The 24646-nt window shown below is 48.3% G+C and overlaps 2 protein-coding genes across 5 annotated transcripts in view; one reads left to right on the plus strand and one right to left on the minus strand.

Annotated features, from left to right (window-relative positions):
- Nucleotides 1-1069: 1069 nt before the first annotated feature.
- Nucleotides 1070-19273, minus strand: cbx1b (chromobox homolog 1b (HP1 beta homolog Drosophila)). 2 transcript variants are annotated; one of them, XM_052038565.1, is made up of 5 exons: nt 19141-19273; nt 8871-9045; nt 6435-6609; nt 5058-5152; nt 1070-3289 (listed from the first exon to the last, which is right to left on the minus strand). In XM_052038565.1, the coding sequence occupies exons 1-5, from the start codon at nt 19142-19144 to the stop codon at nt 3148-3150; spliced, it is 591 nt and encodes a 196-aa protein (XP_051894525.1). In that variant the 5' UTR covers nt 19145-19273; the 3' UTR covers nt 1070-3147. The 2 variants fall into 2 exon arrangements, with proteins under 2 accessions (XP_051894525.1, XP_051894526.1); XM_052038566.1 differs by lacking the exon at nt 19141-19273 and adding an exon at nt 18133-18266.
- The window catches only part of LOC127582913 (sorting nexin-11-like), a 92041-nt gene continuing 86641 nt past the window's right edge, over nt 19247-24646 (plus strand). For 2 of the 3 annotated variants that reach the window (XM_052038564.1, XM_052038561.1), the window contains exon 1: nt 19247-19305. The gene's annotated coding sequence lies outside the window, so the exon portion shown is untranslated. The other variant, XM_052038562.1, reaches the window with a different exon arrangement.

The raw sequence follows: 24646 nt of genomic DNA on the forward strand, positions 1-24646 counted from the left end.
TCAGAGAGTAATCCAGCACAGAAACAGACCCTTCGGCCTATCAAGTCCCTGCTGACCATCAGGCACCTATCTACACTGATCCAGTTATTGAATTCTCATCAACTCCCCCCCCCCCCCCCCCCCCCCCCAGATTTTACCACTCACCTACACACAGGGGTCAATTCACAGGGGCCATTTAACCTACCAAGCTCCTTTTCTGCAAGCCATGTTGTCAGGATGAGGAAACCGGAGCTCTCAGAGGAAACTAATGCAGTCACAAGGAGAACGTGCGAACTCCACATGGACAGAAAGTGAAGATTGAACCCAGGTTGCTGGAGCTGAGGCAGCAGTTCTACTAACTGCACCACCGCTAACAGCAGCTGGGAGGTTTGCATTGCAAAACTTCTTTCATTTGTCAGATAATAATTCAACACAACAGTTTATCAAGGAAGAAATGATTTTGAATTTCCACGTTTGCCAGGAGGTGTCAAAGTAATGGCCAGAACCAGTAGGGGGAGCCCTTGTCTGCTATTTTTAAACTCTCACTAAAGCTCAGAACCAGACTTGGCCCCTTTGCCTGAGCTCCTTCTCTGCACCCCAGCTACATCCTGTCACATTAAACTAACGAAAGCCAAAGAGGCAGAATTAACGTCTCTGATGGTGGCCTTCTATTCCAAGTACCTGAAACTCTCAGCGGAGATGCTGCAGTGATTGACATCTGGGAAGGGAACCCCAACTCCTGCAGATTGTTCCACTTGTCACATCCAGTTTCAAAGATTAAAAACCACATGCAGACGAGGCTATTCTTTTTTTCCTGTTTTATTACACAATAATATTTGCGCGCCTGTTCAATGACACACAGGGTGCAGTGCTGCAGGAGCAGTTATCACAATACTCAATAGGAATTCTACAAAAACAGATCCTTTAAAACCAGCTAAAATCAGTTCTCCCCTCTAAAAGACAACACTTGATGATTAAATGTGAGTCAAACAGAAGAGCTGCAATGTATGAAAACTAGGAAAGTGACACTAATACTTTAGTTTCCATGCTTTGTAATTTCCTTCCACAAATACCTCAGACACAAACATATCCCCACCCTCCCTCCCCATCCTGTTTAAAAAGTACTAATGAACACATAATTAGTCTTACTCCAATAACACAAGAACACTGTAAAATCAATAGGTCTGCTGCATGAGAACAATGGATTTCTGAAATACCTTGCCGGAAGGGGAGTCTCCTCCCTCTCCCGAGCCTACAGTACATGGATTGTATCAGATGTTGCATTCTCTCTTTTGCCCCTGGTCTCCTCTCCCCGAGAAAGTAAAATACAAAACCTAGGCGCACCCTTCTCTTGTGTGGCTACTGTTCACAGCAGAATAATACAACCCTACAGAGAGAACAAGCGCACTCCTTTCAGCTTGATCTGCGACTCTGCTACTAGCCTGGGTGGGCTGTTATTAGCAAGCTAGACTTCTCCACCACCCCCCTTATTGTCATCTACTGACTGCTACAAACCCAAGATCAGTTGCCCAGGGGAGGGAGTGTGCAGCAGGCAGGGATGCAGATCAGTAAGCTGGTGCTGTGTTTGGTATCTTCACAACTCCCCACCGCTCCTCCTCCCAGGCATTTTTAACGAATAAACTGAAGAGAATGGGAAGGAGTTTCACCAACCAGAAACAACTGTTGATAATGCAGTGGTATCCTGGGACCGAATGAGATGCCCTTGTCCCCAAGGGAGGCAGCTGTCATTCCCAGAGCGTGCGGAGCAACTCCTAATACCTACTCCATTGTTACTTCCTTCTGCCGATGGAGTCAACAGGGTCTGGCTGCACCGCGCCTCGCTCTGTGCTGCTGCACGAAAATAAACAACGGATCGTCAGAGCACATCCTCAACAGTTCCCGCTTCACTGATGGTGAGACTGAGACCTTGGCGAACACTTAAAGTCACAATCTGCCCCAGTGTAACCATAATGAGCAGTAAATACTGGAGAGACAGAGAGAGGAACATACGAGACCGGTGTTCCAGGTGTAAACCTCTGACTGAGGAAAAAGAAAGTTGCCCATACCCAAAAACACTGACTGATCACGCCTCTGTCACAGAGCCGCAGACTGGTACATCTTTCTCTGTTCTGTCTGCACTTCACCTCCACACCCCTCACAGACCTGATCACTGAGTAGCAGAAACCCACTTACTACAAAAAATTAGCAGATGTTAATGCAAGTCCAACAAAGGGCTGAGAGCAAGAACAGAGTGGCACTGATGCAAACTATACATCAAGTAACAGACAGAAGGCCATTAGCAGCCTCAGTATTCAACTGTAAAGAACGAAGCCCTATCCCACTAACTGTGCTTTATTGCTTCAATGCAAAGCAGCCAGCACAGGACCAACAAAAGGAGAGTCTTTCACTACAACGGAAACACTACTGAAGAACGAAGAGGAAGTGTGGGGAAGGGAGGCAGTGTACGTCACCAAACCTCCCACAGGTTGGTTCAAATATCAAGCAGTCCCTTGTTATCAGGCATTCCTCAGCCTCGCTGTGGAGAGCACCAGGGTGTCGCAGAGAGAAGGCAGGGAGGGGGCAGAGCAGGCTCCCAATGGTGAGATACTCACGGGTAAGAGCCACCAGATTCCACCACTCTCCCAGTCCCACTCGCTGTGAAACCATCAGACATCTAGATAGGGGTTTATAAAGTTGCCACCTCTTGCAAGATGCAAGTCTATCCAAGCTGCTCTTCATATCTAAGAACGTGCAAAGGGAAACGAGGGGTGGGGATCAATCTGAGCTAAAACCGCCAAACGCTGTACTAAGAGGCTGCAACTTATGTCAGCACCCACAGACTCCTTTTGCCTTCAGGGGCTCCAACCCAACGCTATAAGCCAAGACAACTAATCTACAATTCACTGGCTTCTACAATCAGTTGTTACCCAAAACCCGGAGAGAGAAAAAAAACAATGAAATAAAAAAAGTCATGCTGGATTTAAAAACACAACCTGCCCCGCCCGCCCCTCCCTATCAGAGACAATGATATATGTCCGAAAGGAGTTGAGAAGTAACGCCCAGAGAACTTTACATCTGTACAACTGAAAACCACTTCTGGAAATGTCGGGATTATTTTCTCATCGTGTAAAGTATTAAAGGGGAGGTGCGTGAGCCCCTCTCGCTCGGTTACTTCTCCTCCTTCTTCTCCTCTTCCTCGGTTGGGTATGAGTGCCACGTTAGACGCTCCTCATAAAACGAGATAACCACCTGGGGACATTTCACGTTCGCCTCCTTCGCCGGCACCAAATCAGCCTCGTCGGAATTTTTCCTGCAGGGGAACAAGGTTGTTGTTAGGGAGGAATTCTAACCTGAGCTGCTCTGGTTTCCGCAGCTACATATCTGAGTGGGAAACTCAAAGCAGCTGCTACATATGGAGACACAAAGACGGCAGATGCTGGAATCTGGAGCAACACACAAGATGCTGGAGGAACTCAGTAGGCCAGGCAGCACCTTTGGAGGGAAATGGACAGTTGATGCTTCAGGTCGAGACCCTTCACTTGGACTGATGCTGCCTGACCCGCTGAGTTCCTCCAGCATTTTGTGTACACCTGCCACATAAGCACAGGTTTAGAGTCATACAGCACAGAAACAGGCCCTTTGGCCCAACTGGTCCATGCCGACTGTGTTGCCCAGTGAGCTGGTCCCATCTGCCTGTGTTTAGCCCACAGCCCTCTAAACCTCTCCTGTTTGTGTACTTATCTAGATGGCTTTGAAATTATTTTATTTTTAAGCTGATCCACAGTTAGAATCCTGATGCAGGGTCTCAACCTGAAACGTTGACAATTCCTGGCCCCCCGACAGATGCTGCCTGACCCACTGAGTTCCTCCCCAGCAGACTCTGTTTGTTGCTTTTTAAAAAATGTTGATGTTCAGAGTCAGGAACCGATGCAAGGGCATTGGAACTCCCACAGTAACCTTGTTAAACAGAGACACAGTAGACTGCAGCTGCTGGGTTCTGGAGCAACTCACAAGCTGCTGGAGGAACTCAGCGGGTCAGGCAGTGTCTGTGGAGGGAAATGGACAGACAATGCTTCATGCCAAGACCTTTCATCTCTAACCTTGTTAAATACTCCAGTTAAAAGGTAGCATTGAAAAATTCAGGATAGCATCTGTGGAGAGAAACAGTTAATGTTCCAGTCTGGTGGGGGGAGGGAGCCTTCATCAGAACTGGGAGAGAAACAAGTTACTGTTGGGGGGGGGGGGGGGTGTGAAACAAAGGGAATGTCTCTGATTGGCTGAAATAATGGAACAGTCAAAATAAGTTTAGGTTTCTTTGTCTGTGTAATGTGTGGCTAACCTTGTAGAGTCTGTGTAACCCTGTACAGACTGACTATAAAAAAAACACCCCAGAAAATCACACCTCACCTTCCATCAGGGCACGTTACAACTTGCAGCACTTGATATCAAGCTCTACAGCCTTAGATAACTCGCTGTTTGTACAAGAACCAGCCATGTTTGTCAGCCGTCCTGTACTTGCCTTCTGTTTGATTGTATCAGTGGACCATACAACATTACACAGACCAGACAACATTAGCAACACACAAAGCTTAAACTGTGGCATTATTTCACCCCATCAGTTCCAGCCATCACACCCTCCCCCCCACCTTCCCCAACGTTTCTCAGTTCTGATGAAGGGTCCTGGACCTCAAATGTTAACTGCTTCTCTCTCCACAGATGCTGTCTGACCTGCTGAGTGTTTCCAACATTGTTCATATGCTGGAAATCTCAAATAAAAACAACACAGCCCCTTGCAGATTAAGAGCTCAGCCATCTCGAATGGTCACTCAATGGAGGACAGGGGATGGGAACAAACAGAGTAGCTGATTCACAGAGAGAGCAAAGGAGTAACAGGCCTAATGGCCTTGGTCTGTGATGTGGTTCTATTCTGATCTCCCCCCTCATGCACTGTTGGCCTTCAGCATGCTAATTTTTAAAGCATAACTTCCCTCTCTGCACACTGTACAACGAGTTCACTCGACATTCATTCAAGAGAGGCTATAAATGCGACAGAAATCAGCTTTAGAGCTGGAACTCACCACTTCATGAGGAACATGAGTTCTCCACTTGAATCCGTTGCCCCAATAATACGCTCTGGCTCTAGTCCTCTGGCAAAACCTCTCGGCTTCTCTTGCTGGAAGAGAAATACACAAAGGTTCAGCGGGTAAGGGGAACACTAACTGGAATCTGACCACGTCCAAGCAAGAAATCTGCAGTCAAGCCAGCAAAGGGGACAGGGTCTCCCTAGGATGGTCAACTGTGTGCCGTTCCGGCCGCCACACCATGGAAAGGATGTGATTAAGCTGGAAAAAGTGCAGACAAGCTTCACAAGGATGTTGCCTAGACTGCAGGGCTTGAGATAAGGTGCAATCAGGTAGGTTGGGCTGATTCCCCTGGAGCAAAGGAGGTTAATAAAATTCTGAGGGGCATAGATATGGTAGATAGTGACCGTCTTTTTTGTTCCAGGGTAGGGGGGGTTTAAAACTGGACGGCGCAGGTTTTAGGTGAGAGGGGAAAGATTGAAAGGGGATCTGAGAAGCAACCTTTTCCACACAGATGGTGGTGTGTATGTGGAGCGAGTTGCCAGAAGAGGTGACAGAGGTGGGTACAATTACAAATGGTTAAAGGCGTTTGAACAGGTCCATGGGTTGGAAAGGTTTGGAGTGATATGGGCTAAATGCAGGCAAATGGAACTAGCATAGACAGACAACTTGGTCAGCGTGGGCGAGTTAGGCTGAAGGGCCTGTTTCTGTAATGTACAACTCTATAAGACTGATTGGAATATCAACAAGGCCATGGATTCTGGTGCGGAACAAGGCGAGAGATTGAATCTTTCAATCCAGCAGTGAACCCACCTACCCCACCACCAGCTTCCCCGAGGGACTGAGGTTTCAGTTGCTCTCAATGAAATGTATTTTTGTTCTCTCAATAGCAGATCTACATTTTCCTCTAGGATCACCCATGTAGGGTAGGGAATGGGTGTCTGGGGATAAAGGAACATATCATACACACCTCTCATGGGATGGGATACACCTCGTCTTCCAGCTGGGCACGTTGTAGCCTGCTGACCAACCCATTGTTGGGAACAGACCCACAGTTCTATCTCCAAGTACAGTTCCACAGAAGAGTGAAGAGATACAAACCCCAGAAGGACCACAGTAAAAGCAGCAGAGCCAGACGAACGGGAGGGAGGGACAGAAGGAGCTGCCACCCATTCCAGTCCCAGAAATACAAACTATTCCTCATCACTTTAACAACTCGGAGTGAGGTTTGCTGCTGGAATTAACAGCAAGTTTATTTATCCCATTCCCTGATGGAAGGCATTGAAGATTTCCCACGGCATTTACCACACTCCCTCTGCCTGTCACCAGGCTGCGAGAGAAGGAAGAGGAGACACAAGAAGCACTTTCACTGACCTCCTCTCTCTTCTTCTTGTTTTTATTCTCCTCTGTTTCGGTATCAGACTCCGCTTTCCGCTTTGGTCCCTCCGTTTTATCTACACCATCGTGCGCTATTTTCTGGGACTGTAAGAATTCCGCGATGAGGTCGGGACAGTCGAGGTTTTCCTCTGGCTCCCATGTGTTGTCATCACTGGAAAACAGTTCCATTCACTGAACGACTGGAGCACTGAACCAATTTATAAACAACACCCACATTGCGAGATGCAAAGAGACCTGGGGCAGCTCATAGCTCAGCTCTCAGTTCTGTCAGGAACACGGCATCAAAACAACATTGCATATCACTGGAGTGGTGTCAAACAGCAGGGAGCTACGTAGAGCAGGGTTAAAAGGTGAGCAGGGTATCTGGAGCAAAGTGAGAGGGAAAGGGGCATCGCAGCCTCAGAACAAAGGGACGTCCCTTTAAAACTGAGATGAGGAGGAATTTCTTCAGCCATAGGGTGGTGAATCAGTGGAATTTGTTGCCACAGAGGGCTGTGGAGGCCAAGTCATTGGGTGTATTTAAGGCAGAGACTGATAGGTTCTACTGATAGGTAAGGGAAGGGGGTTAAGGGTCATAGGGAAAAGGCGGAAGAGAATAAAAATCAGCCATGATCGAATGGTGGAGCAGACTCGATGGGCCGAATGGCCCAATTCTGCTCCTATATCTTATGGCAATGGTTCTGGGTCAGAGGACAAATCTAGGAATCCATGTGTGACATTACATTTTGATCTGAACATGCCCCAGTATAGCACAGAACAAACTACACATAGTGGTGTGGACACTGCCAGTGGCACTACTGCTTCTTGTCGGTACCTTGGAGTTGAGGATGACTTTGCTAGTGACATGTCCATACCTGGGAGACGTGAACAGAACAAGACTCACTGTTGCACTCTCCCGACAGTACGCCACAGCTAGGGGCAACCTAGCAACATTGCCTGTGCACCCTGAATAGCTCCCAGTCCAGTAACACATTTGACCTATTCACAGAATAACTGAGCAGATGACTGCACTGCGTAAATGTACAGAGCTGGAGACCCAAGAGGTAGAGAAGGGTCTCACTTTAACCTCTGGTTGGTGCTGAGGTGGGTGGTCAAGATTTGGGATGTACTGAATGCTTTAATGTTCTGGGATAGTCTGACTGGGGTTACGGGGGGGGTGGGGGGGCGGTGGGTGAGATTTCACTGAATTGGTCAGTGATGGACGGGCAACTACTTGTCCCAATGAAGTCAGTGTGTGAATGAATACCAACACTTTGCAAAGGAATCTCCTGGTATCCCCCTCCTCGTATGCGAGCTGAGACAGTAAATGTGTGTGGGGAACTCGAGCAAGGCTGACACAGCGTGGCCACAAAGCTCCAAACACCAGAACAACCTCCTAATGCCAACTCTCGCAGGAATTTGCCAGTCTGTGTTTTCCCATTCAATTAGATCATACCAAATCTGTACCATTGTTCAATCTCCTTGCAATGCCATCATCTCCTTTTATACCTCTGCCAAGCAACTATCTCAGGTTTAAAATTATTAATTGAGTTGGCGCCTGGTGCTTTTAGTGGATGATGCACATTTCCAAAAGCCTTTGAAGAAAGTTTACAAATGTCTCCTCGATGGCCCAAGTTCTCCTTTTGTTCCTCTGCCCTGGGCATTTTCTACCTGGTGAATAAAGTTTACCTCTATCCACATTATCAATTCCCTTCATGACTACAAAGCATCAAATTAACTGCACAACTTATTTATTCCAGGTTTTCACAAAAGGCCATTCAACCCAACTCGTCCATGTTGGGGTTTTGCCTCCACTACAACTCAAACCCTAGTTCCTCACCCTGTACCCCTACTCTCTCCTTACTCCATCTACTCAATCCTGATCCATCAGACCATAAAAAATAGCAGAATTAGGCCATTCGGCCCATTGAGTCTGCTCTGCCATTCAATCATGGCTGATTTTTTTCAACCCCATTCTCCCTGTAAGCCTCAACCCCCTTACCAATCCAGAACCTATCAATCTCTCCCTTAAATACACCCAATGACTTGGCCTCCACAGCCCTCTGTGGCAATGAATTCCACAGATTCACCACACTCTGGCTGAAGAAATTCCTCCTTATCTAAGTTTTAAGGGGACGTCTTTTTATTCTGAGGTTGTGTTCTTGGATCCTAGACTCTCCCACTGATGGAAACATCCCCTCTACGTCCACTCTATCCGGTAGGTTTCAATGAGATCCCCCTCATCCTTCTGGACTCCATCGAGTACAGGCCCAGAGACATCAAGCACTCATGTTAAGCCTTTCGTTCCTGGGATCCAGTTTCTGCTTTGGCCACTAAATCTGAAAGCAAACTTGGTGCCCTCACTGATCCTGTGACCAGAGAGGCCACTCAGCACAGAAACACAAAGCCAGCCCCTAGGTTTTGAATACTCACTCTGAGAATCCTTTCCATTTGAGCAGGTACTCCACCTTTCCCTTCACTATACGCCTGTCCAGCACTTTCTCCACCACGTACTCCTCCTCCTCCTCCTCCAGAACTTCCTCCACTTTCTTCTTGTTTTGCTTTTTCCCCATTGTGTCCAGTCTTAAATTGAGAAGTGAGGCTGAGGCTGTTTAAGAAGAAAAGTTTAACTACAGTTAGAATCTGAAAAGTAATGAAAAAGGCTCAGAGCTTGTAGAATAATGACCAGAACTCAACATAACTTTCCCTCTGAATTCCCAGCAACTCGTTGAGTTCCTTCGGCAGTTTGTATTTGTGCTCATTATTCCACAGCTTTCTTTTAAAGGAGGGAATTCTCCAGGCTGCTAACATGAAACCATAGTACAGTTGGAAACAGGGCACACACTGTGACTTTAGGGGATAAATGTGTGTGGAACTGACACAGTTTGCAAGTTCTGATCCTTGTTTTCAAATCCCTATGGCCTCTCTCCTATATGATCTACTCCCACTTCACAATCCTTTGAGGCCTCTGTGCCACTCCTTGCTTCCTGCACATCTCCGGTTTCCACTGTTCCAAAACAGTGGCTATGCTTTCACTTGCCAAGACCCACTGATCTTGAGGTCCCTCTCAACCTCTCTTCCTTTAAGGCGTTCCTGAAGCAACCTCTTTGACTATGCTGTTGTCAACTGTACCTGTTTGCTTACAATGTAGTGTTAAATGTTGTCTGAAAAATAGATGCTCCTGTGAAGTCCTAGGATGCTTTACTACACCAAGACATGATATCAACGCAAGGTTGTTGTTGTACATGTTCAACAGAGTAGAAGATCGGGAGTGGTGGGGGAGATAGAGGGCAGTGATGAAAAGACAGTGATACTGTCAGTACAGTGCAGCAGAACATTCACTTCAAACCTGACACTGCTCACGACAGCTCAATTTAAAACAAAAATTCTTCCGCAAGTACCTTCCCCACTCTCTTGAGCTTCAATTCCCAATAAGATGGCCCTCCGAAAGAAAGGAGAAAAGAATCAGAACCATGGGAATAACAGTCTCCTTTGCTGCAGATCCAATGCTGCCTTGCTTGACAGTCATGTCAATAATCACTTTATACTGGACTGGAATAAACCAGAGCAGTATGTTAGTTACTGCATTCAGTTACTCTGTGCTTTCCAGTAATACCACACTAGATGTGTGATAATTTGTCAAGTGGATCAGCTGAAATTAGTGCTGCTGGTCACAAATGGCCAATGATCAATGCTGCAGACCCAGATTTGGATTCAAGAACAGAACACTGGAAGGACTCAGCAGGTCAAGCAGCATCTGTGGAGGAAAAAGGTGCAAGTTGGCGTTCTGGGTTGAGGCCCTGCATCAGGACTGCTGTCTTGACCCATAACACCGGCTTACAGCTTGCCTCTGCAGATGCTGTTTGACCCGCTGAGTTCTCTTCCTAAATCCATGCTGGGTTTTAAAGTATCAGGTCACTTGGTCTTTAACTACAGACTTTGATCTCTCAGAACCAGATGAGTGGCTAACTATTTTTTTAACTCTTTGATTTCCATTGCTCAACTTTCTTAAACAAAAGAAAGAGTGCAGTTTTCAAATCTAAGGAACAACTCCCAAATTGATGGAGGCAGTGACCAGAAGTGACCAGAAAGTTTGCTTCTTCCTCACTTGTGCGAGGATCCCAAACTTAGTGGCATTGATGCAGAAAAACGTGAGCAGCCTGCTGTTGAGTTGCCAGCACTTCCCCTCCCCTCATGGCCCAATATCTTTTCCCCCAGCCCTCCCTCACCTATAGATAGTTTAATATCCTCATAACTGTCTTCTTTATTCTTTCCACTAAACCCTTGTTGTGACCTTGCACCTTACTGTCTGCCTGCAATGCAATTCCCTGTAGATGTGACACTTTACTCTGTATTCTGTTATTGTTTTTACCCTGTACTACCTCAATGCACTGTATAATGAATTGACCTGTACGATCGGTATGCAAGACGAGTTTTTCACTGTACCTCAGTACAAGTGACAATAATAAACCAATACCATCTTGGTCATAGGTTTCTTTCCCAAAAGAGAAAGGCCTGAACTGGAAAGCAGAAGTTAGAGTTCGTAGAGCACACGAGAAGTGTAAAGGTTAGCAGTTATAACAATTTGCCACCTTTTTGGTTTCAGTTGATAAATTAGAATTCCAGTGACAGAAAGAATTCTGGAAGAACGTTGCCCGTTCCTGAAACAGCCCAATGAACTAGCTGCCACACCACCTCTTTCACTGGCAGCCATTACCACAGGGCCTAGCACACTGGGTGAAAGGTAGTGTGGTTGCTTTGACCACATATATGACTAAAATAACATCAGGCGCCAGGTAAGAATGACTGGGAGTCAACTTAGGGGAGGTCCCATTTAGAGTCATACTGCTCGGAAACAGGCCCTTTGGCCCAACGTCCTTGCCGGCCAAGATTCCCATTTGCCCGCATTTGGCCCAAATCCCTCTAAACCTCTCCTATCCACATACCTGTCCAAGTGCCTTTTAAATGTTGTTAATGTACCTGCCTCAGTCACTTCCTTTGGCAGCTCGTTCCAGTTACTGACCACTCTCTGAGTGAAAAGGTTGCCCCTCAGGTTCTTATTAAATCTCTCTGCCCTCACCCTAAACCTGTGCCCTCTAGTTCTTGACTTCCCAACCCTAGGAAAATGACTGCTCATTCACCCTGTCTGTGCCCCACATGACTTCATGCACCTCCATAAGATCACCCCTCATTCTTCTACGCTCCAATGAATAAAGTCCCAGCCTGCTCAACCTCTGTAACTCAGTCCCTTGAGTCCCGGCAACATCCTCGTAAATCCCCTCCACATTCTTTCCAGCTTAATGGCATCTTTCCTATAGCAGGATGACAAAAACTGAACAGAATATTCCAAATGTGGCCTCACCAATGCCTTGTACAACTGCAACATAACATCCCAACTTCTATATTCAAAATGTGTTGGGAATACTTGCAACACCTGGAGTTCACTGCCGGCGAGATGGAGCTTCTCTGCAGTGATAACTGATTGAACAGAAGTTTACAATTACCAGTTGTGCCGGGACCCACTGTACCGCAGATAGAAAGGCTGCGATTCCCAGCACCACAACCACACACATGCCAGACGACCTGGCTGCACAGGGCCAGCCTCCAATGAAGCCAAGCATTGTTTCTAACTCAGGAATCAGATCAAACTTGTATACCACCCACCCCCACCCCCCAAGGAGCAGCATCCGATACCACCAGCTTCCCAACCCCCATCTAATGACATTTTCAGAGCGCAGGTTCACAAGGGATCATGTGCCAGTGCACAGGAACAGGCAGGCAATGCAAGCTTCACCACTGTCACTTCTCTACCTCAACTCCATCTACCCACTCTATGCCAAACCCTTAAACATCTATGATCTCCTCAAAGCTTCAACTGCCCTCTGCATCGACAGACTTTGCTGGAAGAAAGAAACCTTTTCTTTAAATGAATGTGCCTTTCATGATCTAAAGCTGCCCAATGTGATTCATGGATTAATGCAGGAGACACTGCAACCAATTAGTGTAAAACAAGTTCCTACAGTGAAGTGATAACGACTACTGACTGAAGAGTTCAACACAGAAAAGTGTTCCTGAATTTGCTCCCAGATGCCCTCCAATTGTTAAGATAGTTTTATCCAGTCATGAACAAGTGGACAGATTCTACATATCCACCCTATTAAATATCAATGCACCTCATTCAGATCACATGACAATCTTTCACTCAAAGGCAGACAGGTCTGTGCAACCCATCATCACAACTTCACCCCTTCAAACACCAACATTGTTCCAGTGACTTTGCATGCACCACACAGCCATTATATCCTTCCTGAGAGACAGCGTCCAGTACTGATTTGGGATGGGTCTGTACCATTGAAGCATTACTTCCATCTCAAGATAAGGCCCAGCAGTCTACTGGCTGCTCTGAATACTCTTTGCACCACCACTGAGTGGGTATTAACTCACATATCTCTTTGCTCTCTACTACTATGATTTTCTAACCACAAAGAGAATGCATGTCCTCAATCTCCTTCTCAGCTGCTTCTGAGGGTCCTTTCAAACTGTAAATAGTTCCAACATTTTAAATTGTTGCCCTGGTTATTGTCAGTTATAAAAAGCTATCTGGAAAATTACTGTTCGAAATGCATTTAATATCATGCATCAAATTTACATAGACTGTTCTGACAGAAGTTTTTCTCTGCTTTCTAACTGTGTCTCCACATTGTTATCACCACTGGTGTGGTGTTCCTCAACTCTCTTCCGGGTTACACTCAGTGTGCTGCCAGTAGACTGGTGCTGTGTGTTGAGGAAGATGGACCGTACCTTGGTTTTAGATGTCAGCAGCTGTCACTTGCTGAGTTATACTAAGGCCCAGTGACTGGGTTTCCTTTATCACCTCTGCTTACACTGCTGTGGTTCTGAATAAAACTTCAATTGTTTGTTTAAATCTCTGTCCATCTTTAGTATTTGCATTACTGCTGGAGATCCGTGGTGCATGGGATCATGTCTGGTTTCAACAGGGTGGAAAGATGGCCCAGTTTTACAACCGGCACAAATTTAACATTTTCACCAGAAGTTAACAGGGAGAGTGTGAGAAAACATTTAAAAAACAGAGCAGTTACAAACTGGGCTAACTGCAAGTAGAGGTGTAGAAACAGGAGCAATCACAGCTTTCAAAGGGGAACTGGATAGTCAGAGCAGTGGGGACAGAGACAAGCAATGGAATAGTCACGAGAGCTGGGACAGACTAGATGGGTCAAATGGCTTCCTGTGTCAGAGAGTCGTGGAATAGGTCCCACCACAGAGACTTGAAGCCACAGTCCGGGTAATATTTCAGTGTAACATCAAGGGACTGTTGGATTGTCAGAGGGACCATCTTTTGGAGGAGTCTTTAAATTGAAGCCCTGTCAGCTCTCGCAAGTGGGTGTACGTGAACCCAGCACACTATTTCGAACTAGAGCCAGGGCACCCCTCCCACCACTCCGCCCCAGTGTTCTTGCTGACAGTTACCCCTCAATCACAATCGATAAAAGATAACCTGGGCGTTATCACAGTGCTGTTTGTAGAATTGGTGCAAAATTGACTGCTGGATTTCCTACATTACAACAGTGATTACATTTCAAAACAAGGTACCACTGTCCCACTGAGCAGCAGAACCAGAATTGTGAAAGCTGATATTCAAACCTCTCTTTCAGTGAGAACCAAATTGCTGAAGGCCAAGGAGGGACGAGGCAACAAGCAACAACTGTCCTCACATCTCAAGAACAAATCAAAAATAGGAGAGAAGAGAAATTAAATCACAATCCTCTCCTCCTCATGTCAGCCAGTCTTTCCTGGAGACATGCTCACAGTAAACGTGTAACTAGTGGATCTGTGAGGGGAAGGCTGGGCCCCATGGACAGCAAGTGCCGCCCAGCACTCAATCATTGCTACAAAAGGAAGTCCATTTGTATTCACCGAGCTTGGGATTCCTGAAAAGTGAGCGAGCTGCTGAAGAGGTGACAGGCACGGAGGAGTTGCAACAAAAGAATTATTGATGGTGTCACCAACAACATTGGGTGTCCAAGAGAACTTGCAGGCAATTAAATATTATCACTATTGCAATGTGGGAAATCAAATCAGATGCAAGAGCATGTTTATCTATTTTTAAAACCAAATGCAGCAGGACGTTAGACAAAACCCACTAGGTAAAAAGAATTTGAACCCCCTCCACTAGATATAAAAAGGAATTATGCTAGCAAACCAGTGAAAGCAAACATCTAAAAGAACCAGGGAGCTTCAATTACCACATTCATTACCGATTCAGAGATTTCAGTGTCACATCTCATTTAAAAAGCTGACACTCTCTCCTGATTTAAACCAGCAACAAATTTCATTGAAAATTTTGTAAAACCTTTCCTCCAGAGACTAGCTGTGCAAGAGATGAATATTCACACACTGCAGCACTGGTGGTCAATGGACTGATTTCCAAATCACCTGGCTAACCCTGCCTAAGAAAGTCAGATTGTCCTGAGACAAATGAATCTTCAAAAAGAATTGGCAAAAGTTAAAGTTGACTGAGGCAGTTAGAAGCTGCAGCAGCTGTGGAGATATTACAGGCGAGCTGGTGTACTGAGTGTTCTTGTCACAGAAGGATTACCCTCTCACCCCCCCCTGGCCCCGATGTACTGCCATGTTAGCTAACAGGAATTTATAGTCCACATCCTAGCACAGGTGACAAAACAGATATTTTATGACTATAAATGCAAAAACTCTATTTTACAGGCCATTTAAATCACACCACAGATTATTCACAGTACATTTAAAGTGCAATAAAAACTGCTTAATCGTGCATACTGCAGCAACTTTGAGCTGGGCCCTGCCACTTCACTCCTGTTGGAATTTTAAGGTTAATCTACTTAGTGAATTAGATCCCTCCTCAGGGAGGGTGACACTGACTCAGACCCTGAAGCACAAACAAATTTATCTGTTAAAGTTGTTTTTTGAGTGACCATTACTTATTTCTGAGATCAGTGTCATGCGCCATTTTTGTTTATTACGGAACATGGTTCTCTTAACCCACTCGCAGTTTGTAGGTGATTAAGACACCGGGAGAATTATCAGCATAAAAACTCCTGGAAACTAGTTCACAATCTGCATCTCTTGGAGTCTGGATTAAAACAGCAACAGTATACGCTTCACTTCAACCTGCAAGTCACAAAACCATTTTGGATTTCTTAGTAAAAGTCTAAACTTTCCTCTAAGGCATACATTTTTAGGTGCTTCATTTTAATTTCAGGCTCAATATTTGGAGCTGAACTCCAAATAACCTGACAGCCTTGTTGGTTTTAATAGCATATCTAATGTGACTCTGGGCTCCATCACTCCACTCTCACACTGTCGGTACAGCATGGCACATTCCACTGCATCCTGGCAACACTGCCATTGACAATTCTATTTAAATCACACAAAGCACAGTAACGCAAGTGTATCACCTCACTGAGATGATCGACAGCAGGTACTCCTTTGCAGAATAGCACAAGGTTTCAATGTAGCACTCTGTCTCAATAGTAGCACTCTTGCCTTAGCAGCACAAGATTGTAGATTCAACTCCCCAAGTCTCAGTCACCCAGGTTTTACCATCAATGAAGTACCAACCGAGTGCTGCACTGTCAGATCTAACGCTTTTCGCACAAATAAAAAAAAACTGAGGTGTATTCTATCCTCCCAGTGAACACAAAAATCCCACAACAATTTGCAAGGAGTGCAGGGGTGTTCCCCACTGTACCTCTACCAATATATAAGCCTCAGCATAGGTAACTAAGAACACATTTCCTGGCCAGTACCTCTTTGCCAATTGCAGGAGTTGGTATCTGCAAACTGGCATTAACAGTAATTTCACCTCAATGGCATTGTCTGGGAAGCACTTATAGAACATAGAACAGTACAGCACAGGAACAGGCCCTTCAGCCCACGATGGGCCAAACTAATTAAGCTAATGATGCCTAATTAAACTAATCCCTTCTTCCTGCACACGGTCCATATCCCTCCATTCTCTGCACATTCATGTGCTTATCTAAGAACCTCTTAAACACCTCTATCATATCTGCCTCCAGCAAAACCACCCAGCAGCCAATTCCAGGCACCCACCAGTGTGTGTGTAAAAAAGCTTGCTCTGCACATCTCCTTTGAACTCTTCCCACCCACCACCACCTTAAATGCATACCGTCTGGTATTAGACATTTCAACCCTGGGTAAAATGTTACTGACTGTCTGTTTATGCCTCTCATAATTTTATAAACTTATATCAGGTCTCCCTCAGCCTCTGCTACTTGATAGAAACCATCCTATGTCCAACTCCTTATTGCACATTCCCTCTAATCCAGGCAGCATCCTTGTAAACCTCTTCTGCACCCAGTCCAAAAGCCTCCACATCCCTCCTGAAATGGGGAGACCAGAACTGAACGCAATACTCCAGATACGGCCTAACCAGAGTTTTATAGAGCTGCAACGTAACTTCCTGACTCTTGAACTCAATGCCTCGACTAATAAAGGCAAGCATACTGTACACAATGCTTGTTACAAGGTTCTAGATATATTGTGACACCAGAGGCAGAGAATCTATTGCCAGTCACTTATGAGCCAGGTGACAACAGAATCCTTGTTCCTACGGTATGTGTTACTTTAGAGCCAGAAGGACATGGATTTAAAACCCTCAATCCACTGCATTATTGTCAGTTTACTGGAAAAGTCCCCATAACAAGCAGATAATCTGTTCTCGTGATGACAACAAAGATCATATGAAATCTGCCGAGATGCAAACAGAATTATCATTTTCAATTGACATGAAACATTAATGCTCTCTCACCACATAGTCATATCGCATGGAAACAGGCCCTTTAGCCCAACCGGTCCATGCCAGTCACACTTCCTCTAAACTAGTCCCATTTGCCCTTTTGGCCCACATCCCTCTAAACCTTTCCTATTCGTGTACCCGTCCAAGTACTCGCCTCAATCTCTTCCCCTGGCAGCTTGTTCCAGATAATGACCACCCTCGGGGTGAAAAGGTTGTCATCCAGGTTCCTATTAAATCCTCCCTTCTCTCACCCTAAACCTATGCCCTCCTCATTCTCGATTCCCCAACCTTGGGAAAGAATCTGTCCGCATTCACCCGATCAATGCCCCTTATAATTTTATGCACATCTACAAAATCACCCCTTGTTCTCCTATGCTGCCCAAACTGTCGCACATTTCTAGCACTTACTGCTCCTATTTCAAATTTCTAGCATCTCCAGGTGTTTAACTTTTGTACACAAACAACTGATGACCGTGCATTTCCCTCTCTCCACAGATGCTACCTGGCCTGCTGAGTATTTATAACATTTTGTTTTTATTTTGAATTTTGTATCTGTGCTATCAGCCAGGCTGGGAGAAGCTCTCACCTCCCTCGCTCTTCCCACCCGAGAGAGCGGGCAGGATTTAACCACACGACAATACAGCACCCCCTCCGTATTGCAGTGGAGAGTCAGCTTGGAATACACGGGTTCAAGTCTCCGGCGTCGGGCATGAACCCACAGCCTGCTGGACTAGAGGCGAGGATGCTGCTCGCTGAGCCACGGCTAGCAGCGAGTGTGGGGGTTTTGGTGGATTGCATACTTCAGCCCATGGTCGAGTGCCCTGAACCTGCAGGTGGTGTTTGCAACTTTAAAAAGGCAACGATTAAAATGCAAACCCATACCTTTTTTAAAAAATAGACGTGCCCGACGGTAATAATGTATTTTAAACCGTCTTCTAATCCCACGGCTATTGTGTCTATTTTTGTAAATGCAACCTGCTCTGCAAAATGAAAATAACCTGAAACACACAAACAAAAGGCTCCACACAACCCGCCACCGAGACCGACTGCAGCCACTGCGCACGCGCGCGGGGCGCCAACATGGCCCCCCTGCGCCGAGCATGATGGGATTTGTAGTCCGGGGCTCCCAGAGTGCTCCACACCCGGCTGGCCCGTTTCGGCAAAGGAGACGGGTTTTTAATCCCGAATATACCCAACGCCGAGCGAGAATGGGGGGACCGGATCGGCCCGACGGCCCGACCCGGCTCGGCTGACGTGGCAGAAAACAGCAATTAGACCTTATTTGCCGCGGAATCCTCCGCGCATGCGCGGCGGCGGATGGACTACACTCGCGCGCGGCACAACCTTTCCCTTTTTTAAAACAAATTTAAACCCCGCGGGCACAAACAGAGAAATGCATCGGCAGCATTGCTCCCCGGGGGTTAATGTGCATTGAAAACCCGCTGCACAAAGTGTTTAATTTCAGCATTAAACTCATTCTTTATATCGCCCCACGCATGCGCGCCAAAGCAACTTTACGGACAGGTTTTTTAAAAAAAATGAAGGACGGTTTTAAATTATAAAACTGGCGGCGAGAAGTAAAACCAGGAGCGGGGGCCGGGGGTTCGGCGCGGCGGTGGGAGGCGGCGGGGATCCGCGCCGAGTGTGAGGCAGCGGCCTAGGCCGAGGGAGCGGCGCCCGATCCGAGACAATAACCGCGGCCCCCGGCCCGGCCCGACCCCGCCCGGCCGCCCGCCGCCTCCCCTCCACACCCGGCCCGGCTCGCCCAACACGGCACACCCGCAGAGCAGCCGCCCTCCCATTCCAGCCCGCTTCCCTCCCCGCCCCCCCCCCTCCTCCTCCGGGTAACGAGACAGCGTCGCCGAGGCAGAGAGACTGAAGGCGCTTTACCCATGTTGCCGCTGAAGATGGTGGCCGCCAGAGGTGAGGAACCAATGTGAGGGAATGGGCGAGTACCCGGACCCCTGGGGCGGGACGGATCTGGGCGGGGAGCGGGGAACCCGACGCCGCTGCACACCGGAAGTAGAAGGGGAGACGGGTGACAGCGGCCGTCAGGTAAATCCGCGGCGTTTAACGCGTCTGCTGTAAAAATAACCGGCGGCTTCACAAACCCTCCCCGGCTTTAAATGGCAAGTTCCTACGTGACCGCAAACGGAATGGGGCGCTCTCCTCCCCAGGAGGTGACAGGCGCCAGAGGAATGCAGGTCCTGTGCGCTGTAAAGAAGGGCCGGCGGCCGCTGTCCCTGTAGCGGGGGGGGGGGCAGAGAGGGCGCGGGTGCCCCTGTCGCCGGGGGGGGGGGCAGAGAGGGCGCGGGTGCCCCTGTCGCCGGGGGGGGGGGGCAGAGAGGGCGCGGGTGCCCCTGTAGCGGGGGGGGGGGGCAGAGAGGGCGCGGGTGCCCCTGTAGCGGGGGGGGGGCAGAGAGGGCGCGGGTGCCCCTGTAGCGGGGGGGGGGGCAGAGAGGGCGCGGGTGCCCCTGTCGCCGGGGGGGGGGGGCAGAGAGGGCGCGGGTGCCCCTGTCGCCGGGGGGGGGGGGGCAGAGAGGGCGCGGGTGCCCCTGTCGCCGGGGGGGGGGGGCAGAGAGGGCGCGGGTGCCCCTGTAGCGGGGGGGGGGGCAGAGAGGGCGCGGGTGCCCCTGTAGCGGGGGGGGGGGCAGAGAGGGCGCGGGTGCCCCTGTCGCCGGGGGGGGGGGGGCAGAGAGGGCGCGGGTGCCCCTGTCGCCGGGGGGGGGGGCAGAGAGGGCGCGGGTGCCCCTGTCGCCGGGGGGGGGGGGCAGAGAGGGCGCGGGTGCCCCTGTCGCCGGGGGGGGGGGCAGAGAGGGCGCGGGTGCCCCTGTCGCCGGGGGGGGGGGGCAGAGAGGGCGCGGGTGCCCCTGTCGCCGGGGGGGGGGGCAGAGAGGGCGCGGGTGCCCCTGTAGCGGGGGTGGGGGCAGAGAGGGCGCGGGTGCCCCTGTAGCGGGGGGGGGGGCAGAGAGGGCGCGGGTGCCCCTGTCGCCGGGGGGGGGGGGCAGAGAGGGCGCGGGTTGCCCCTGTCGCCGGGGGGGGGGGGCAGAGAGGGCGCGGGTGCCCCTGTCGCCGGGGGGGGGGGCAGAGAGGGCGCGGGTGCCCCTGTCGCCGGGGGGGGGGCAGAGAGGGCGCGGGTGCCCCTGTCGCCGGGGGGGGGGGGGGGGCAGAGAGGGCGCGGGTGCCCCTGTCGCCGGGGGGGGGGGGCAGAGAGGGCGCGGGTGCCCCTGTCGCCGGGGGGGGGGCAGAGAGGGCGCGGGTGCCCCTGTCGCCGGGGGGGGGGGGCAGAGAGGGCGCGGGTGCCCCTGTCGCCGGGGGGGGGGGGCAGAGAGGGCGCGGGTGCCCCTGTCGCCGGGGGGGGGGGGCAGAGAGGGCGCGGGTTGCCCCTGTCGCCGGGGGGGGGGGGGCAGAGAGGGCGCGGGTGCCCCTGTCGCCGGGGGGGGGGGGCAGAGAGGGCGCGGGTGCCCCTGTAGCCGGGGGGGGGGGGTGGGGGGCAGAGAGGGCGCGGGTGCCCCTGTAGCCGGGGGGCACAGAGGCTGCAGGTGCCTGAGGTCTGGGGCAGCACACACAGTGCTGGAGGAGCTCAGCAGGTCAGGCAGCATCTGTGGAGGGAAGTGTCCTGATGAACGGTCTCAGCCCACAACATCGACCATTCACTTCCATCGTGTCAAGGTCTAGGGTCTATCTTATCGTACAAGAGGACTGTTCACTCGTCTTATAATAGCGGGATAGGAGCTGTCCTTGAGCCTGGTGGTACGTGCTTTCAGGCTTCTGTATCTTCAGGAGAGGGGAGAAGAGAGAATGTCCGGGATATTGGTTTATTATTGTCACTTGTACCGAGGTACAGTGAAAAACTTGTCCTTGCATACCGATCGTACAGGTCAATTCATTACATAGTGCAGTTACATTGAGTTAGTACAGAGTACGTTGATGTAGTACAGGTAAAAACAATAACAGTACAGAGTAAAGTGTCACAGCTACAGAGGAAGTGCAGTGCAATAAGGTGCAAGGTCATAACAAGGTGGATCGTGAGGTCAGAGTCCATCTCATTGTATAAGGGAACCATTCAATAGTCTTATCACAGTGGGGTAGAAGCTGTCCTTAAGCCTGGTGGTACATGCCCTCAGGCTCCTGTATCTTCTACCTGATGGAAGAGGAGAGAAGAGAGAATGACCCAGGTGGGTGGGGTCTTTAATTATGCTGGCTGCTTCACCAAGACGAGAGGTAAAGATAGATTCCAAGGAGGGGAGGCTGGTGTCCGTGATGCACTGGGCTGTGTCCACAACTCTCTGCAATTTCTTGTGGTCCTGGGCAGAGCACTTGCGGTACCAAGCCGTGATACATCCAGATAGGATGCTTTCTATGGTGCATCGGTAAAAGTTGGTGAGAGTCAAAGGGGAAAAACTGAATTTCTTTAGCCTCCTGAGGAAGTAGAGGCGCTGGTGAGCTTTCTTGGCGGGGTCTGCTTTACTGAGGCAGCAAGAGTCCGTGGAGGGGAGGCTAGTGTCTGTGATGTGCTGAGTTGTGTCCACAACTCTGCAGTTTCTACTGGTCTCCACAACTTTACTACTTGTTCCAACCTTGCTGGTGGTCTGTACTTCAGTCTGTGGCCTTTCACTGTTGTTTTTCAATTCTAAAAATGACAATAAATTCATCAGTTAAAATCTGGTCTAAACCAGTGAAAGGATGAAAGTCAGAATATTTTCTCTCTCCCTCACCTTTGGATTTGTTACAAGCTATTCTCCACACTTTTAGTGAGGAAGAACTAGGGATAACATATCTCTTTGTACGAAGTTACCCGACTATCCCATTGTTTCAGTATAATGCTCAATGTGTACTGTGTGGTGAAACAAAAAGGTCAACCATTTGGGCCCTCACCTCTTAGTTTGAAAATCTGTGATGGAGCTACCAGTGTATTGCAGTGAGTGCGCAGCACCATTGTAGGTGTTGCCTTTTGGATGAGATGTTAAACTGAGGACCAGTGTACCTTCTGAGTAGCACAGGAGAGTTATTCCATGTTTTCTCATTAATATCAGTCTGCTGGTCTTATCCCTCCAGATTTTTACCTCTAAGATAAAAGTCAAAAAAGACATAAAACAGGCAACCCCAGAAGAACCAATAACATTCTGAGAGTTTTCTTTGTGTATGTCGCTGCTGATACAGTGCTATATTTCCAAAGCATTTGGAGCATCCTGAAAGCTAATATATAAATGCAAGTTTTCTTTACATTTAAGTTTGTCTGCCGCTGTTCACTGCTAACTATGTCTTAAAAATAGAAACTGCTGAAAATACTCAGCAGGTCAGGCAGCATCTATGGGGAGAGAAACAGAGCTTACATTTCATGCCAATCAAAAACTTTCTTTCTCCTTCCACAGATGCTGGGTGTTTCCAGCTTTTTCTCTCTTTATTTCAGATCTCCTGCATCTGCCGTGGTTTGTGTCTCGCTAACCATGTCTTGGGCTCTGCAGCTGTTGTGCACAGGCTGTCTCCAGATTGCGAATGGGTTCCATTTTTTTTACAGATGTCCATAGTCAGTTTTGTCCATAAGTTGGGAAAAATACACAGAATCACTCGATATGGTAACTGTACCACCATAATAATGTAATGAATGTTGTGAATAAACCAATGGAGACTGAAGCTGCTAGATGTAAAAAGATCTTTATTCAGCACAAGCAGGTCTTCCAGAGGATCTATTTCTCCTCTCCTTTCCCTTTCAGTGAGGTTTTATACTTTTCAAACATGAATATAACAATAAGCGATCCAGTTTCAGTGGTTATAATTACCTACTTTAACATCTTGAGTTTGGACAGGTAACTTTGCAGAATTACATATTTACAATGGGAGAACATCCCAACTGACAGAATCCTTTTGAATATTCAAATAGCAGTGGCTGATCTGAGGGGTTCGGAACGCAAAACTCCAGACACCCAAAATACACCTCCTTTGTTGCAGTGTTGAGGGATGGCTCCCTGGATACACAAACAGCAGAATCTGAAGTGACAAAATAGACATGTACTGAATTGTGCATTAAGTGGCAGGGATATGTCTTTAAGTATGTGTTAATGTAGGAGGTGGCTACTTAATGCCTTCTCTGATCTCATCGTGGGAGGTTCAGTGAGAGCCAATTAACATGAACATTTATTTATTTTCTGCCCCTGCCTAGTTACAGTGGTGTCCCACACCCAATAACTGGTTTTGATGGCCTTGAAGTATCAGTGAATGCCACATTGCTATCATTGCAGAAATATCAAGCATGGATTGCCCTGTCAATTTCCAAAGCAAATCTCTTAAATGACTTCCTGCAGAGCGATGCGCAGCCTGTGTTCTTAAGAGACAATGGTGCCTCATTACTGCAGGGAGTTGCATGTAAACAGGTTTTTTTTGAATTAACTAATATTTTTCAGAGCTCGTTTTTATGTACAGGTGTTTGTAACCCGGCGAGGCCCTTAGTGTCATTACTATGTGTAGATTTATTTGCCGTCATTGTGCATTGAACAGTGTCAACTCTCGGCTTGTCTCCCAAATACACCAACGTTCTCCATGCCACCCAGTCCCTACACGAGATGATTTACTAGTGTGAGCTTGCACTCCCTTTTGATTTATAATTTTCTTACGGCGTTTTCTGATGGTGTTGATTTTTGCTGGCTTATGATTCCAGAGGCACCAGCCACTCCTTGATACCTTGTTCAAGTGGCTATTCTGTGTAAGCTGTACTGGCTACAAAAGAGATCAGTGGGTCTTAAGAGATCAGCAAAAGAGAGGAATTGGTGACGGTTGACCAATCATTGTTCATCTCGCAGATTTTTGTCTCCCAAAGTAAATATCCTAAGTGTGATGAAACAGGCTGTTGAGAAGAACGATTTGCATTTGTATAGCATCTTTAATGTGGTAAAATGTCATATGGCCCTTCACTAGATACTGGGCCATATTTAGGACAAGGTTAAGTCATCAGTTTTGGGGAACATTTTAAGATGGAGAGGTTTAGGGACGAAATTCCAGAGCTGGGGGCCCGGGCAGCTGAAGGCACTGTTGACGATTGTGGGGCATATAAAATTGGTGATGCGTGAGATGCCAGAATTGGGGGACCACAGAAGTATTTAGAGGGCCAGAGAGAGAAATGTGGTGCAGCCAAAGAAGAATTTGAAAACAGATCAGTTTTCTTCTTCAGCCCTTTGCCTCTTCTACCTATCACCTCCCAGCTTCTCGCATCACTCCCTTTCATCTCCCCACCCACCTACCTTCCCTCTCTCACCTGGACTCGCCTATCACCTGCCAGCTTATGCTCCTCCCCCTCCCCCTTCCTTTTTATTCTGGCTTCTGCCCTCTTCCTTTCCAGTCCTGATGAAGGGTCTTGACCCGAAACGTCGACTATTTATTTCCCTCCGTGGATGCTGCC

The sequence above is a fragment of the Pristis pectinata genome, chromosome 25, assembly GCF_009764475.1.
Source record: "Pristis pectinata isolate sPriPec2 chromosome 25, sPriPec2.1.pri, whole genome shotgun sequence".
Classification (NCBI taxonomy): Eukaryota; Metazoa; Chordata; class Chondrichthyes; order Rhinopristiformes; family Pristidae; genus Pristis; species Pristis pectinata.